Below are 18,899 nucleotides of genomic sequence, written 5' to 3' on the forward strand. Positions count from 1 at the left end.
CTCAATACAGACGGACAAGACAACGCAGCACAAGTGGACAATTAGACTAATCGTCAGTTAACCTAACGCATAATTGTGGAATGTAGGAGGAAACCGGACTAAGTGACAGAAACTCCACACAGGAAGTCCTGAACTGCAATTGGAACATTGAACCTCTCGACTCTGAGGCAGACATGCTTAGTCGTATAAAAAAAGAAAAAAACTGTTAATATAACCATATGTTTTAATACTTATCTTAAAATCCTTTGTGGTCAATGAAGTCTAACTCGAAAGGCAATAATTCTAGCAATTATGAAGGTCAGTTGAAATTATAACCCACAGAGAGCACTGATGAGAAACCATTACAATGTCGTATAAGTGCCAAACCTATCAGAGTTCCATCACTGTGGCTTCAATTCACAAGAAATCTGCAAAGAATTAAAGCTAATTACTGATGTTTAATGTGAGCTTGCGAGGAAAGAAATATGGCATACGCTTTCTCTTCCTTCCACAGTTTCTTAATAACATTTCAGGCTTCTGTTCAGACAGCATTCCGGTAAGGACCCTCGACCTGTAGCACCCCGGCTCTGAGCCCAACACGAGGGGAGTCCGATTGGTAGCAAATGCAATGAGGCGAATCTCCCCCTCGATCTCTCTCACACTTAAACACACAGTCATGACATGCACAGTGATGCATGCATGATTTCACTTTTGCTCCTCCGCACACACGTCTCTATCATTATCCTGTGGAGAAACCTTCTCTTTTTTAATGAAGGATGAATGCACGCTCAGTGTAGCCTTCGGCCCCTAAAGAATTACAATAATGACTTTTGTACTTTTGATGGATTGCTCAAGCTTCCTGTAACTCACTCGTGGTTAATGTGACCGTGTTGATGACATCATCAGGTCGGCACTCTCCTCCCTGAAGGGAAGGTGAAAAAAAAGTCGACTTTATGAATCTCATCAAGCCGGCCGCACACGGCTTTGTTATTACCCACTCCGCTTTTGTGGGACCACTTCTTCCCATCTCTTCAGAGATTATTGCCTCGCATATCAGTCAGATCAGACCAAAACAAATTCAGTTGTAAGGAGATATGCACCCCCCCCAAAAAAACCTCTCTGTTCTTAATTTAACCCCAGACTTAATCCCACATATTTGTCACATTTGACATGTCAATATCAAACAGACAATATCAAACTCAGCTCACATTCCCACCCCCACCCCTTGCACATATTGTGTTTACAGGGGAGATCCTTGTTTCTTAACAGCCTTTCACTGTCTGCCCCTCGTAAATAGAACCAGACACTCAGCAACAGCTAATTGTTCAAGCTGCTGCACAGTCAGACCCTTTCGCACCCTCAATGAGTTTCCATTTGAAGTCAGATCCAAGCCGCCTAATGTCCTTTAAATGTTTTTTCCGAAAGACAGCAGCAGCAGTCTTCGCTTCAAGAGCAACGTCAAACAGCTGTCGCCAGAACCTTCTTTCTGAGTGAAAATCCAATTGCCCCGGGGAGAGAATGTTCTCGAATGAGACCGCAGGGGGCTTCTTGTAGCGCAGGTGTTGATGGAACCTGTCTTTCATTTCATGTGCTTGGCCGCAAGACTGTGTGGGAGAAACAATGAAAGAAAGTAAAGAACACGACAGTAAGGAGTTCTAAAAGAAATAAGATATGGTTGAGCTGACACAATTTAAATATAAAATTGCTGACTTTGTCCTGACAAAGTTATTATATTGACGTGAGCTTGTAATTTAGTAATCATAATAAATGCAGGGGCCACTATGACATTCAAAGTCCGACATCCAGTGAGTTCTCCTGGCAGTCGTTGGCGCTATACCTTGGCTGTCTGAAACAATGGCAAATCATCTATCTGACACAAAGGTCTTTGTTTTCAATAAAATTGTATATTTCAAAAGACGAGTGATATTAGTACTCAGTATTGGTGAGAACTCAAAGAGTGAATACTATAATTGGTATTGGTCTGACATAAAGTGTTTCAATCAACAACTAATTTGAACATGGAAAAATTCAGGAGGCACAGATAATTGGTTGGAAGGAAGAAATACAGAGGGCAACAGTGCCAGCAACAAGAGGCCAAGAAAGACTGAAGCAGTGAACCTCAAGGCTTATCTGGACAATCTAGAAGCAAATAGAAAGTGCAAGACTCAAACTCATTGTCCTCATTTGTGCGGTGAAAAGAAGACATTCTGCTATCAGATGTCTGTCTCAGAGTTTGTTTGCTATGTCGACACCTGTGTGGGTGACCTATTCTAATGGGGTCAACCAGTCAATTGTAAATTAATGTGTAAGACAGTCAAAGCCCTGCTTATCGTAGGGAATGCATTCCAGACTCACATGGGTATGTAAAAATATAAATATATATATATGTTTTTTTTTAATATACTATTGACACTTCAAACACACAAGTGCATAAGCGTGTCCGTATGTATTTGTGAGTATTGAACAGTACGAGTACCAGTAAACAAGCAAATAAATAGTTTAATAATGTATTTTAGAAAGACAGGTCGGCATTCAGCAGACAAGCAAATGTTATGAAATTGTTAGGGGAAATTATTTTTCTACAAAATTCAACAGACAAGCAAATGTTATGATATTTTGGGGGGAAATTGTTGTGCTACTTTTGTAATCCTTTTTTGCAAACATTTGATGTTAGTTTGCGAAGATGCAATTTAATTCTCTACCAGTAGGTGTAAGTGTTGCACCACATGATTTTTATATTTTACCTTACCTACTGTGTACTTTTCTGCAATTCCTAATTGTCAAATTGGCAATCATCTCCCTGGCTTCATTATCCTGGCATCATGGTGTCAGCGAATCATAATTGATGATAAAGAGATGTTGAGAATTAGATAAACACACAACTAAATCCTTGAACACAGACAGATGAGCTCTTGTCTTATTCAGTATTTTCACTCTCCTCTTTCTATACAGTCTTGGAATAGCAATTAGTTTCTTTTTTGTTTTTTAAGATGTTTTGGTGGATTTTTGTATGGATGCCAGCCATGAAAATAGAGTCCACAGAGTGACGTACATAGTGTCGTGTGTTCCTTTTTTACTTCACTGTCTACTGTCATGTTTTCTATCTCCTCTATTCACTTAGTCTTAAACACATCTATCCAGTCTATGGTCACACTGAGCATTACATAATAATGTAATGCATTACATTTGCTTTAAAAAATGTAAAAAAAAACGTTGCATATTATTTTTCCTCTTTTTCCTACCTTGTTAGATTATTGTTGATAATTTCACTGAGAATTGAATGTCTTGACATAGATGAATATTAATGAACACATTCACAGCGTATGATTATATTTAAATGTGGAATTGCATTCCTGTGTGAAGTCTTTCGACTGTTGTTTTTCCTCTGAAGGTGTATTTTTAATGCAGCTGTTGATTTGTGCTAAGCATCATTAGCAGCGCAGTGCCTCTGCTCCTGTGTGAGTCATTGTTAGGGGAGCCTGTGCTAAATGGCCGTGGAAATAAATTACGTTAACGTTTCTGACGGTGCGATTTGCTGGCCTGTAGAACAAACTGCTTTTTGAACAAAGCTGATCTACAGCCCCTGGCAACTCTCTCAGCACCAAGAAACAACACAATACAGCAATCAGTAGAGATTTACCTCAATGTCTCGAGCCCGGGAACATGACTCGGAGTGTCAAATAGGTGTGTCGAGTGATGACAGAGAAATCCAGAGGACTGAGCTAGATTGGTGGGAAAGAGATGACTGGAGCATCCACGCTCTGCTGCTTCAAACTGAATATATATGAACACAGCATAACTGCTCCTCATTTGGGAAATCTACTCATCTGAGCAATTGTCTACCTAATGATCCTCCCTGGTCACACTAATGTCATTTCACAATCTGTTTTTTTATACAGTAATTTAACTTCAACATATATTGCTGGAGACAATGTGGTAATGTTCAGATTGAAGAATCTTTTTTCCCCAAGGGTTCACAGTCATAGGACAGTGTGCTTGTTATTTGCCAAATGCCCAATCTAATGGAAGTAACAAAAGAGTGACAAGGTTCTGCTCATTTTGTTGACTGGTGGTGACTGCATTTTGGGTCAGTTGCTAAGCTTCTGCCCTCCTTTTTCTTGTCACCTTTATTTTGTCATGATTGCATGGCCTGGTGTCTGTGTATTTAAGCTCGGATGCACAGTCAGAATGTGAGATTTCTTTCATGCGCTCTGTTTTTATGCATGTCGGCTTCTGTGTTCAAATTCTCTGACACATTTGCTTTAAGCTTGCAGCTTAGTATTTTTGTGCTCTTTTCTAATTCTTGAGCACATCGTCTCATTGGAGGTTGTTGATTTTCAATGGTGGACACCTCACCGTTTAGTTCTGGCAAAATAGACTTTATCCATAGCACCATCCTACATGCCACTTTTCCTTGTTGACACACTTAAGGCCACCACTGGTTGAATTTCTGTTATGTGTCGTTACCTCGTTTGTCGTGAACATGGCCATCCTGTTGTTTCGTTTGAGTGGATGTTGGTGGAGATGAGAGAATCACCGTGGGCTGGGTGGGCAATTGTGTGTGTTTAGAGGCACAACAGCCTGCTCATTAATGCTGCTGTTGAGCACGACTGCCTCTGACCATCTTTTCAACGCTTTCTCTCTGGAAGATTTATCACAAAAGATTCAACTGCATATAATGGCTTGGAATTTAATGGAATTTGATCTACTTTTTTAAAATCTCTCTCTCTCTCTCGCTCTCTCTCTGTCTCTCTCTCTCACTCTATTTTTGAACTGAACAATAGAAGTGTATTTAAGTTTAAAGTGTTATGAGTTTACATTGCTTTAAATGGAAAAGAACGAATGAAATAAGTGTGAACGATAATGTGGCTGGTTGTTCAAGACCCAAAGGTTTCCTCTTCATAGTGGCAGCACTGAGTTCAGAATACTTGCTGCCAAGGGTTCTTATCTTGGACCTGTTCATTATCTTTGTCCGGCTGTCAAGTACGCTCTCTCACTCTAGAAGTCCTTGTTGAAGCTCTTGCACATCTCACAACTAATTACCAGCACTATCGTCTCATCTTCATGAGCGAAGCCATGTGGAAAAAAAACAAGTTTCAAGAGGAAATTGGCTAAGAAGCACCTTGGGAAATCAATGTGTTCAAATAAATAAATAAATAAATAAATAAATAAATAAATAAATAAATAAATAAATGCTGGCAAAAAAAGTCAAATTGACAAAGAAAATGGCAACAACACAAGACGGCATACGATTGTCCATATTTCACAGTACAGAGAAGGGGGTACATTCATTGAAATAAAAATTATTATAGAATGTGAAAATTATGGGCACAGAAATCTTATTTTTTAGCCAGTGCAGACGAATATCAAAAGTGCTGTAACCCACTCCACACTCAACACTGATTTTTGGCATTGTGTGCAGCACTCAGAGTGCATTGTTATTCCTTTCAAATACTTGGACACATCCAAGTTTGAGATGTGTGTGACCATGAGTTCACTCTTAGACATTATGAAAGAGCTCTGTGGGTGGAGAGCCGAGTCCTGCCAACCTGAGTTCCGTAACGGAGTGATTTTGTCTTTAATAGGAATTTTACATTAAATCAAATTCTCTTTTGGCTTGAATATCCACACAGATGGTTGACTTTAATCGCACAAAGCTTGCTGGGTTGTAAAAACTTGCAATCATCCATATTTCTATGTTACATTAATAAATCATTTCTCCACTAGATTGCCACTTTTAGCAAAGTGTCCTGTCTTTTTTTTTTTTTTTTCCACGCTGTGGCTCTTCTCCTGCTAATAGGAGAAAGCATCCAGATGCTGGGAACACCTGCTACTGAGCAACAGGGGAGAAGAGGCAGTGCGTGAGATCCAGTCCACTGGGTTTGGCCCAACAGAATCTCAGGACATTTTCACGATGCAGCACTTTTTACCAAGAGGACCCCCAAAGTGGTTCATGTGGTTAAAGTTCATCCACTCATCCGTCTTGCTTATCACTTGTGCACTGTGCTGTATAATGAAAGTTAAACATAAATAAGGTGTTACGTGAATGCCTGTCTAAATAAATGGCTTTTTAGTGACCATTTTGGAATGTTTATACAAGCACTAGATGGGCTCAAAAGTTGTCTTGACTTGTCATCCATTATTGATGTTAAGGAGCTGCTCTCGACAAAGGCACTTTAGGTCTTAACTCATTCACTGCCAGCCATTTTACAACATTTTGACATTTCAAAACCCATTAGACACTGATGAAACAAATTATACTGTAAATGCTCTGAATCGACCAAATGAAAAAATAGACGCTCTACCTTCAGTAGAGAAAAAAATTAATTAGCGGTAGAGCAAAAGCAAGTTTAACACAATCCAGCCATTTCTTCCGCAATATTTTGAAATAAAACGATGACATATTGTAACTTTAACATCTTGTTGTGTAAAGAAAGACCTTCTGTGGTGCAGCAACAAATTTTCCTTCAGGTACTTGCAACCACCTTCAAAAGTATTGGAACGGGAAGATCCATTCCTTTGTTTTTATTATATACGGAAGACAGTTGGGTTTCAAATCAAAAGGTGAAAAGTTGCTCTCTCCTGAGTTGTTGAACATATCTAGGTGTATATTTTTAAATAGCACCACTGTCAACATGAGAGGCTGCATTGAAATTTTGTGCAATTTAGTTGAGAACCATTTTTAGAATGAAAATGCTGAACGCCTTGCTTTAAGTGTCGCCACCTCTTCCATCTGTTCATTCCGATCTGTCAAAGCAGGTACTACACTAAGAAACTGACACACACCTATTTGTTGTGTTCTATAAATATGACTTGTTTTATTCACACTAATGAGCTGAATTGCCCTCTGTCTTCTTCCAACTCCTTTTGAATGTATTTGCATCATTTTGGGTGGCCCAAATCCAAGTGTGCAATGCCTACTGAGAGTAGACGCATTCCAATTTTGAAATACACCAGCTAAGGGTTCATCAAAAGGATCCAGAGGAATGTGATTTTAATAATTTGTATATAGTCTGATATATAGAACACATATCCTTTTTTTTTTGTCTCATCCATTTTGGCTCCCACAAATGTTATAAGGTTTCCCTTCCATTACAGCCCATGCAGCAAAATAGGAGATTATGAAAATTAACTTTTTTTTCCCCCTCTTCTCTAAGAAAGAGTAATAAATGAATAATAAAGTCCCATATTTCTGGGGAGTGGAAGCTGTTTCCTTGGGAACCATGACCATTGCAATGATGTCTCATCTTGCATATTATGAAGACACAAGTATGCAATTGCTCTGACCAACTGTGCAAAAGCGGCCTTTTATGAGCAAGGATTTGGGGTTTTGATAGAATGAATTGTCTCCAAAATTAATATCCTCAAAGGACTGACGCAGATAAATGCCACTACTGCCTCTGCATGATCACAGATAAAAAATGGGGAAATTGATGTGACATTCAAAATCTCCTGTGGCTGTGACAATTTGTTTTTTAGAGCTCCTTTAACGTACTTTGCATCTTCATCGCTTGCAAAGCTGTATTGAACTATTTTTGTCGTTATTTTAAAGCTAATTGTGAAACAAATGGACACTCAATTCAAGATGGATTCTTTAAAAGGAAAATAGCAGAAAGAGATGGAGGGAGAAACATTTAATAATTTACCAGTTAAAATAGATGATCTATACATTTCTATTTGTACATATGCATTTTTGCAGTGCCGTAAAATCAACACAAATACAAACCGATTATTATTATTAACAATAATGGAAGCAGCAGTTAATTATAATAATAAGCTAACAACTATCCCAGTAGCCAGCACAGTAAACTAGTAGTTACCATGTCTGTACCATGGTTCTGAGGTTCGGGTTCAAATATCGGCTGCGGCATTCCAGTTGTGTGGAGTTTGCATATTCTCCTTGTACTTGTTTTATCCAGATATTACAAATTGGGCAATTTACGTAAAAGTACATCCAAATTAAGCAGGGAACGCTTCAACATGCAACAAGATAACACAAAATCTAACCTAACGTAGGTTAACCATAGGGGAACTCAGTGCACTGATGGGCAGACGGGAGCCAAGACAGGATTTAATAGCATATTGATTGCTCAACCCTGATTAAACTCAGTCTTGTTTAACTTCCATTTATAAACCAGACATTGTTAAGAGACTCATTTGGCCAAGCAGCATTCACTACAGTTCAAGTATGGATGCAACACAGTAGAAGTGGGATATTAGACTGGATATGGCGTGGGGGGGTTATTACTTGTGACATTAAAACCATGTATTTTCATTATTGTAAGGAAGTGCACCATATGATGTCTAGTGTTTGCATATTTTACCTATTTTCAATCCGAGAACCATAATGAATCAGCTCCCCTGAAAATCCTCCATGTGCATAACTGGCCATGTTTTGATCGACACTGCCCATTATGCATTCCTTTGACAATTTTTTTTTAACACAAAAGAGTGAAAAAACATTAGGGAGTGCTCCTAGAATGCTGTAGTGAAGTTCTTCACCTTGGCAATGTACGAGCACAATAATAATGTGAGAATCATTGTAAAATGAAAATCTCTGACATCAAAACCAAACATTATTATTATTATGAAGTCATATTTGATACAGTATAGGACATCATTATAATTTGCATATAATGTGGTCTTGCTGCTGCTAGGTGTAAATTATAGTGAGGTAGTATATTCAGTGTATACAAATAGGACTATTGTCTATGAAGAGCAAATTTTGTGCCATAAATTATATACTCCATATAAATTTCACACTCCTAGAAATAATATAGTATTAAAATGTTTGACACTTTTCCAGCATATTATTTGTATTATATCGTATCTGTTCATGTGACACTGAATGACACCTTTTTCTTTGCTGATTACATTGCTTCTAAATTTCTGAAAGCATTTTGCATGGAAAAAAACATGGTCATTTAGAGATGCCCAATGCCATTCTCTGCACATCAAGTTTGTTGCCCCCAAAAAACAAGTGTCTACCAAGAACAGCCAATAAGTAGGCGTCGTCAATTGCGTAATAAAATTTTCCTTCCATGCTTCTATTCCATGATCCTTAAAGCATATGCATGGAAAAGAAGTCCCTCTCTTGTCTCGACCTGGCAATATAATTCTTCTCAATTATACGGTTGGGCTGCTGGAGGCATCTGCTCCTGGAGAGAGAGCCTATTGTTTTGATTAAAAACAATCAAGATGCTTTCTCTCACTCCCAGTGGTTTCCTCTCGGAATGAGGAAAAATGGTGAGGGGAGAAAGGTTGCTGATTAAGTGTCGGGTAACATTCAGAAGATACATGTCAAGTCAAGTCAAGTCAAGTCAAGTCAAGTCACTTGACTTGACTTGACTAGAAGATACATAAGTCCTTGGCTTGAACATCCCGACACACAGTTATCCATCAGAGTCAGTTATTTGCCAGAGGCGGCATTATTAATTATGGCATCAGCATGTTCATATTTTTCCAGTGTAATAATAATAATAACAGTAATAATAAAAATAAAACTATATAGTATATAAAAGAGTAGTATAATGGGAATATAATTTAAATTCTTTCTTTTTTCTTTGTTTCTCTGAATTTTTGAATGGAAATAAACCAAGACAACGACGAAACATTTTGATTTGAACTAGAGAAAGAGAACCTTACAGTAGATGTGAAGGAATGAAGGATGCAAGCAGACTATGCAAGCAGACTACAAAATGTACATTTCTCCACTCTGACAATGTGTGGTGATTTTTTTGGGCATGTTTTATTTAGGTCCGATTTTTGGGAGATTAGAGGAGGTATTAGATGACAAGATATGTTGACTTCCAATGGGGTTCATACTGAAAATGAGTAGCTGAAAAACAGCCGAATGCAGGCACCAATAAATCTCCGAAATGCTTTTCTGTATAAATGTAAGCAGCTCATTAAAGTTAGTATAGGCAGATATCTATCTTGGTGCTGGATAGCATGTCGATAGCCAGAGCGCAACTGTGACAGACTGTGCCATTTTGAAGTCAATAATTCTTTACAAAAGCCTGGAAGCTGTGCAGGCAACTGTTGGATGGTTCTTTCCATAATGAGCCTCTATGTGTGCTGGGGCGGATGGGGCGTAACTCTTGTTTATTCCATGTACCTGTGGCATTTTATTCGAGGACTTGTTCCTTATCTTTTTTTTCTTTTCACCACAAACCAGTATTACGTAAAAACAATCTAGGGCTGGGTGACATGGCATAAAAAAAAATAATTCGTATCAGCCAAAATCTATAGATGTCACAATTGTTCCGCTGAAATTAGGTTTGAAGGAATCAGAACGTTACTTTTGATCTGATTTTTTTCTTTCAAAAAATTGAATATGACGACCAATATCCACTCATGTCAGACAAATAAAACACATAAGCGTGCACACAAATGACGTGTTTCACTCTGGTCCTCAATCAAAAATTCTGTGCTGTTTGTGTTCCCCAAAACAGACTTTACATCAGACTGAAGAAATGTCTCCAGCACGGTGGTGCTCTTTAACAACAAGAAAATTGTTTGAAACAAGGACACAGGTATGATGTAAGATTTTTATGTGAATCAAGCTTAGACATTCTTGGGAGGCACAGTACAAACAGTAAAATTGTATTGTGTGCATCATTGTAATATGCCACATGTTGTAGGTCCTATTATCTGTGGTTGTATGTTCATACTTTTTTTTTTTCTTCAATTAAGATTCTTTATTTTATCCAGCCACCAGTATGTGGTACCTATAATACAGTATGTTTGTCATTTTATTTACATAAATATTTTTGGGGAGATTTCCCTGCATTGCTGCCTTTTAACTGCCTCCCTCGGGCTTCTACGGGTAGTTCAGCTTCCTTATACATTTCAAAAACCTTAATTAAAGAATGTAACTTATCCAGAGGTGTGAAAATTAGACTGAACAATTACATCACATTAACACTCCTAATTGTCTAGCTTAAAACCGCATACAGCATTATGTTCTTTGTGAGTCCGAATAATGAAGACTATTGCAAAGAATTGCATTTACCACGTGGATACCATGTTAAACCAATAAAATTTAAATTTCCAGCCACCCAACAAGGTTAGCAGAAAGACAAAGTGTAGAATAATCAATTGCAGCACAAATAATGACTTACTAAATGCCTCGAGACAATGACATTATTACTGCATTTTAATTAAAGTTCACAGAGTCGTCTGTTTCACTTGACACTTATTACGATTGAAAATTGAAAACATTTATTGAGCACATTTATGGCTTGTGATATGTCATGCCACTGGCTCTCACCTATTTGGGCCCCGATCAGGGGCTGTCTTAGCGGGACAATTTCTTCTGCATGAAATTTGTGTAAGTGCTTTGCAATCCAATACAAACTTGACAGATGACAGACTGCTTACGGTAATGAACAGCTTTGTTGTGGCTCTGGAAATGTCATTGGCTGTGTTTCTGTCTTTTACATTTACTCAAGGCTGCGATTACCAGTTGCCTGGACAATAGTAATTATGGATATGAGGCAGTTATTATTATGTGATTCTATAGCGTGAGGGTACCTACAGCCATAAAAAAAGGACACCAGTAAATATTTTACTGAACACTGATTGACCATCATGGAAGATGAGTCCAGCTACCAAAGACAGACTAGTCCTGATACAGTATCTCTCACTGTACGTTGACCTTTGGATGAAAGGGCGGCTCATAATGTGGCCATCCAGTTTAGCTCGTTCTACATTCATGCTCCAAATGGCGCTGTTTAATAGTATGACTTTTTGTATTTGCCGTATTAAAGTGTATTACAGCACTGCCTCTGATTACATTAGGAGCTTTGGGCTAATTCAATTTTAGTATTTGGCATGTGCTATAAAAGGAGCAATACTTCTAAAAGGCAACTCTGACATTTACCATTCGTGTTGATAGGTCATTTGCCATTGTTCCGTCTGAATGAACGAATGAGTGTCCTTGGAGGAGGGTTTACAAGATCAGCGGTGACAAAACATCATTTAGCCCACACCCATTCTAATCAGACGCCATTCTCTCTGATGTGACTTGAGTACAGATGCACCACCAGACCGGAATAAATTGATTCATGCGTCCAAATAAGGGAAAACCTGACTGATGGAGTAAAGGCTCGCTCTGGCATTCAAAGCAGAGGAGGCTTGCTCTGGCATTCAAAGCAGAGCAGGCTTTCTTTCACTTATTCGTCACTATCTCTGCAACTGTGAGATAGTGAAATAAATGGTGGCCTAAGGAGCAAATATGTGTGGGGGTGAAAAGGTGTTTAAATTGAGTCGAAGAACATCTATGAAAAAGTAATGAAGTGCTTTCAATGAGTTTGTGGTCTGACATGATTAAAGATATGATGAGGGAAAAGGGTCTTTTATGGGAGGAATACTGTTGTGACATTTTCACTGAATGGTGAGAGCCTCGGGGAATCACCTGGAAGTTGGGCTGCCGATAGCGCCGCAAAGGTCAAAATCCAAACCCTTATTTTCAGGCATATTCTGTATGCAGTGACATGCCACAACCAAGAGTGTTATTTTGCGTCTTCTTTTTGAATGGAGTTGGAGCTGAAAGGGTACCCAGACACGAAGTGACAGGTTTCAGCCAGGCTATCACTCTTTTGCATCTGTCACTCGTTGTTCCTTTTTCTATTTCAGGAAAAGTGTTAGGGAAGCTATGACTTCAACCGTGTTTGCGTTTGAAGATGAGGACAGCAGGAATGCAATCATTGACAATAATGTTGTCATGTTTGTAAGATACAACATGATATATGAAGATTTTAGTCTCCAGCTTGGCAATATAGTGTCCTGGCTGGGCCCCGGGGCCACATGCCTGCGAGACATGCTCGGAACACATCCTCAGTGAGGCAGGCGTCTTGGCGGCATCCTAACCAGATACCCGAGAATCTTAATCAAGCAGCGGCTCAACTCCGAGTCCCTCCCGGATGACCAAGCTCCTCACCATATCTCTAAGTGGGGGCCTGGAGACCCTGCAGAAGAAACTAATTTCAGCCACTTTATCCGGGATCTTGTTCTTTCACTCTTGACCCACAGCCCATGATGGTAGAAACGTAGCTCAACCCGCCTTTCGGGTCAGCTTCTTCATTACTACCGATAAATACAGAGTCCGTACCACTGCAGACGCTGCACCGATCTGCCTATTTCCTGAAAACTCCTCTCTTGTTTTTATGTTGTTGTGCTGAATGAGTGAGGTGAAGTCGCACGAATGATACACGCACAACATATACAGTACAAACACTCAACACTCTCCTTTTGTATGTGGCAACAGTCCAAGCTTCAGAGGGTTCCCTAATTGGCTCTTGTTTTGTGCCCATGGTTGGTGTTGACCACACATATCAGGATTTGTGACCGTAAATACCACAATATAAATAATCACAATAATCTTTGATAGACATCTGATAATGGGGCCTTTGTTGACTTTGATCAGAAAGGGGAACAGGCTCATATGAGGCCCAATTATGTGTAGTCGACTTTAGCTGTGTGCCAACTGTCAAACAAGTACTAAGCTCTCTTCTTAACTGTCGCTACTGTCAGAGGATAATGGTGCAGACAAACCAAAGGGGAGAAGGGAGGGGTGAGACGTTTCCATCTTCCTCCTCAGGAGTACCAGTGACCTACATACACTTATATTTGGATGACATTGGACTGATCCCCTCATTTTCCTGAACTAGTAATCAGGAGTTCAGCCTGTGCCAGCTGCAAGGAAGCTTGGTGACCTTCTAATGGTCCTCTGTGCCAACCAACAGATTATTATTTTTTTTGCAACTACCTTTAATATTGTATTCAAAATCTCCTCCATTAATCTGCCATTATTTCAGTTGGGAAGCTGTATTGTTTAGTATTTCTGCCTGTTCCATCTGACTTTTAACCTAACGTGACCTGAACAGTTGTAGCTATTCATGTCTGAACTAAGATTCAAACCCAAACATTCAGATTTAAACCCAAACCTGCTTGTGTACAGCATGAATTATTTGTATCTGAGCATTTTACTCATTCAGCTCCAAGCACAGCTCCAGGATTTTTTTCACTCCTAGGGCAATAGGGAGACTTGACAAATAGATAAAGGAGCTGAGGAAGTAACTCGGAAATATATTTTAGGATATGAAATAATATGCTGGAGGGGCTTAACTTGGACCAACACAGATTTCTCATCGAATGATAGTACCTAGTGTAGTGCCATCCCTGAACTACGTACTATATAGAACAATACAAATGTCCATCTGTTCGTCTTTGATTAATAAGTACCACTAGGCTAAATAATAATCGACATGAAGAAAAACAAAAAAACAATTAACATAGTTCTTTTGTTTAATTCACTTTGCATGACAGACATCTGAAGTAACAATGTTGCAAAACCACAATGTCAAGTTTGACTCTTCCTAAAATCACACCTTTTACAGTGCACTTCAGATTTGACAACAAGTAGTTGAAGGCTGGACTACATATACTGACCAAAAACGACCACGGCATTCTCAGTCTTTTTCATTGAATGTTTTTGTCAAACACTGTTTCTCCACGGTGAGATGATATACTCAGACGCCACTAAATTTTCTGTTATTTCCACTGAGAACTGACACGAAGATTATTGCACGCAGCTACAGAGAAGAGGAGGAAAGGTTGCAAAACTTCAAGTTGAATACTTTTCATGGAAAAATATGGGCATTGAGAACAAATCACTTGAATAAACTGAAAATTAGGGTATCTGTTAGCATGAATGTATTTTTTTTGTAGTTATCCACACAAATGATGTCTTTAAAACATATTAAAACCACCTGACTTAAACGGGTGCAATTCTATCCCTGAATTGAAATTAATTTAAAAACATAATAATCTGTTTCAGTTTTGTATTTTTCAGAGATTAAACAGACATGACTTGTTTTGAGTACATCATTGCCCACTTGTACACCCTGGTCTGATTTTTGACAGTTACAGATTTTACAGAATTGTATATAAGCTTATTTTACTTTGCATTTTGACACCACTTTTATACATACTACTGTGTGGCTGCTGCAACAAAGAACTTTCCTACAAAGAATTGATAATATGTAAAAAAATAAATACATATAAAATATCTAAAACAAAGTATTCAAGATGATTGTTTGAAATGCATTCATTTATATCCCACTTTTTCTCCTAAGGTTACTGGTGTTCATGAGCTTATCACAGCTGGCTTTGGGCTAGATGATCAGCAGACACTCACAAGGCACATAAATAACTATTAAAACCCATTCTCACCTATGGACAATTTAGATTTTCTATTTTTAACTTACTCTGCCCTGCATATACGGAGGCCAGAGTACACACGAAAAACATGCAAACTCCACACAGAAAGACCGAATCTGAGATTCAAACTTAAAATCTCAGAACTATGGGCCGGCCCCTAGATCAATGTGCTGCCTTCATATTATATAATGTTAGTTTTTTTTTTTTTTTTAACATATGAGCTGCGGTAACAAAGCAATTTTCTATAAAGCATCAAATAAAGAAAACATCTAAAACAAAACGTTCTTTGTTATAACTGCATGAAATTCATGGTCAGTACCCTAAATTTCCAGTTCATCACTCTACAATTGCAAAACACATCCAACTTGCCATGGAGAGTGTTTCTAATTTCCCACAACCCTGTGTCCCACATGATGGAAGTTGATAGGGCTTTAACGCCAGATGCTTCGGTACGTGGGCCAGCGCCCAAAGGACCACCCTCAGTGTATTGACTCATTCAGACTGTGCTCACTGGGTGAACTCCGGCTCATGTTTGACAAGCTGGCCATAAGAGACTTGACTTTGTGCGCATAATAGTTCCTCAAATTGACCGAGGGCACCTCTTTGATACCTTCGTCAAAGTCACAGCTTCGCATTGCGATCTCCAGTTGTTTTTGTCTCTTGTAAAACAGGGAGAATTTATTAAAAATGAGTGTGATCGGAAGCACTACGACTAAGATTCCCGCCAGAATGCAGGCCGAGGCTGTCAGCTTGCCCGCAATGGACAAGGGTACCACGTCTCCGTAGCCCACGGTGGTCATGCTCACCGTGGCCCACCACCAGCACGCTGGGATGGTGGACAGGTCCTCGCTGTCTTCTTTCTCGACCGTGTACGCCATGACAGAGAAGAAAGACACTCCGACCGCGAGATAGAGAAGCAGCAGGCCAACCTCCTTGTAGCTGTTTCTCAAGGTGGCCCCCAAGGAGCGCAGCCCGGTCGAGTGGCGTGCCAGCTTCAGAATGCGGAAAATCCTCATGAGCCTCAGCACTTGAGCAACGCGGCCCAGGTTGGCCAGCGCCGGGCTGCTCTCCACCACCAGGTTAATGACGAGCGTCAAGTAAAAGGGAAGTATGGACACCAAGTCGATCACGTTCAACGGGAGCTCGAAGAAGTGCACAAGGTCCGGGGCCACTGCGAACCTGGCCACCAGTTCCAGTGTGAACCAGGCGATGCCTAAGTGTTCCACGATCTCAAAGCGCAGGTCTTCCTTGGGCTGCCCCTCGGCGTCTAAGAGGCTGAACTCGCTCATGCTGTTCATGCACATAGTGGCGATGGAGCCAAGCACCACCAGGATGGAGAAGATGCTGATCACGCGGCTGGCCACAGAGTAGCCTGGGTTGTCCAATATCAACCAAATGCGCCTGCGGATGCTCCCCAGCGGCTGCTTGTCAAATTTAGTGGCATCATTGTAAAACTCCAACAGCTCGTCGAACGAGGAAGTGGTGCTTCCTTCGTCACTCCTGTCCTCCCACTCTTCCCGGTCTTGATTCATTTTCCGACAGTGGTAGGAGCCACTGCAGCAAGAGTCGAGAAAGAACTCGTTAATGCCCCAGTACTCGATCTCCTGGCTGAAAGAGAAGATGCACAGCTCGGCCATGACATGCAACCGGCCCGTGTTGTAGAAATTCAACACGTAGGGGAAAAGTGTGGGGTTCCTGTCAAAGTAAAACTCTTTTTCTGCGTCATCATAGTCGTCGCACAGCTCCAATATGGACTCCTTGGACCGGCATTGGAGAAGACGCGCCAGCCGTGTCTCCGGAAACCGAGACAGCGTGTCTGTGTGGAGACGCTTCTTGAAGCCACCCACGTTGATGCGGATAGCGGCATTGTCCCCCGCGGGAGCCCTGCCACCAGGTTCCCTCAGGGCCTGACCCGTCATATCTGAGCACGCACACAAAGAAAAATCCAAGAAAAAAGTCTCAATAGAAACATTGATGTAAGTGAACTATTTGCTGGCTTGTGCTTTGTACTTAACCACCGTCTATTTACGGTACAACCACGTGTTCCCCTCACACGTATTGACAAGAATTAGAAGCAAACATTGAAACAAAGAACTTACCGCAACCGGCTCACCAAATCCCGACAGATGATTCCACTGATGGCATCCTGTCAATTTGTGGCCAAGTTGTCCCCGTAGATTGCACAAATGAACATGTATTTCCTGGAAAACTGCAGGCGCGTCTCAGTCACGTTGATTGGGATGAACTCTTCCAAAGGGGAGTGATGCCAAATGTGAAGATGCAACCATACAAAAAGAAATGACACTCCTTTCTCAAATAGGCAAGAAAATAGTCCGTCTGTGCTTGCAGCATCACAGCCTCGGATAGGTCTGGGCTATGAGCGCATGCAGGCAGACACACGCCCTGACAACTGCTTTTGTTTGAACAGGGGGATTCCTCTCTCTGGCTCGCTCTATTCCATCCCCCTCTCTCTTGCTTTCTCACTCTCACTCACTCTGGCTTTCTCTCTCTCTCTCTCTCTCTCTCTCTCTCTCTCTCTCTCTCTGTCTCTCTCTCTCTCTCTCTCTCTCTCTCTCTCTCTCTCTCTCCCCAACATCTCGTTTCTATCTGTTGCTGCGCAGCAACACGTAGCTCTCCCACTGCACCGCCCACCTCCCTCCACTTTCAACAACACGGTGATGAGAGGACATCGGCTCTTTTAAGAGGAGTCACCACTGACCAGGTAGTAAACATATAGACAGTGGGGCAGGCATGTTAGTAAATCCAACCATTATCATAAAAGAGAGAAAAAGCAACCAAAGAGAGCAGACACATTTGTCACATGCAATGGCCACGGTCAAAAGAACAAGATGGGAAAGCTACAGCTTGAGGGCCCTAAATGCCCTCCAAGAGCATTTGTGATTGCTAGACAACAATTACAGTGCTACCTTGACTCAGAGCTTTTTTCCTTCCGTGACCAAGCTAGTAACTCAATTCATAATTTATCAGCATCTTAATATGTCACATCTGTGAGGTATTTGGATTGTCAGTTTAGACAGATTTGTTTGCAATATTTGAAAGATATGCATTTTGTGTACATAAAAAAATGCTTAGGTATGTATGAAACGTTTTGCATTTATATTTTTGTTGGCCCTGTGACTGGCTGGAAACAAGTCCAGCCTGCAGCGTTCCTCTACTCCAAAATCAGATGGAATAGGCTTCCAGCTAACCCACCACTCTGATGAGTAGAAGCAAGTCGATGTGTTGCTCCACCCATGTTGACTAGAGGGTAGCCTCCCTCTGCTTTTGAGAGAGCAATCTGACATGACTGTTGCTGCAGAGTACTCCTGCTGGAGACTCTCATGCTCCGCTGGGAGTATTCGATGCTCTTGTAGGAAATATATGGTGAGGTGTGAAAGTGCTTGAGTTGAAGAAACTGCGGAGGCAGTTGAAGGATACTGGCAGGGTAAGCTTTGATGGGCATTGACACAAGATATCCGGCATGAGAGTTTGGTGAGGCCATGGAAAATTCTGGTCCACCGTCTGGCGTCACAAAAGGAAGCAGTGCATCATTGATGTTGTGTGTAGCGGAGACTGGGTACTGCTGACCTCAACTCAGGATGTTGTGAGTCGATGGGGAGAATAGACTTGCTCAATTCCATCGATGTGCCTTCCTATTTGGAAGCAGTCTTTGGACTCTGAGGCTGGCTAGCCTC

At 40.6% G+C, this 18,899-nt stretch overlaps 1 protein-coding gene across 1 annotated transcript; it reads right to left on the reverse strand.

Moving 5' to 3' along the window:
* Positions 1-14,289: 14,289 nt before the first annotated feature.
* Positions 14,290-17,836, reverse strand: kcns2 (potassium voltage-gated channel modifier subfamily S member 2). Its single transcript, XM_088387740.1, has 2 exons — positions 17,304-17,836; positions 14,290-17,125 (listed from the first exon to the last, which is right to left on the reverse strand). Exon 2 carries the CDS (start codon positions 17,121-17,123, stop codon positions 15,684-15,686), a length of 1,440 nt encoding a protein of 479 aa, XP_088243866.1. The 5' UTR covers positions 17,124-17,125; positions 17,304-17,836; the 3' UTR covers positions 14,290-15,683.
* Between the last annotated feature and the right edge of the window lie 1,063 nt (positions 17,837-18,899).

Source organism: Syngnathus floridae, chromosome 10, assembly GCF_059516105.1.
Source record: "Syngnathus floridae isolate MCC-2025c chromosome 10, RoL_Sflo_1.0, whole genome shotgun sequence".
NCBI lineage: Eukaryota > Metazoa > Chordata > Actinopteri > Syngnathiformes > Syngnathidae > Syngnathus > Syngnathus floridae.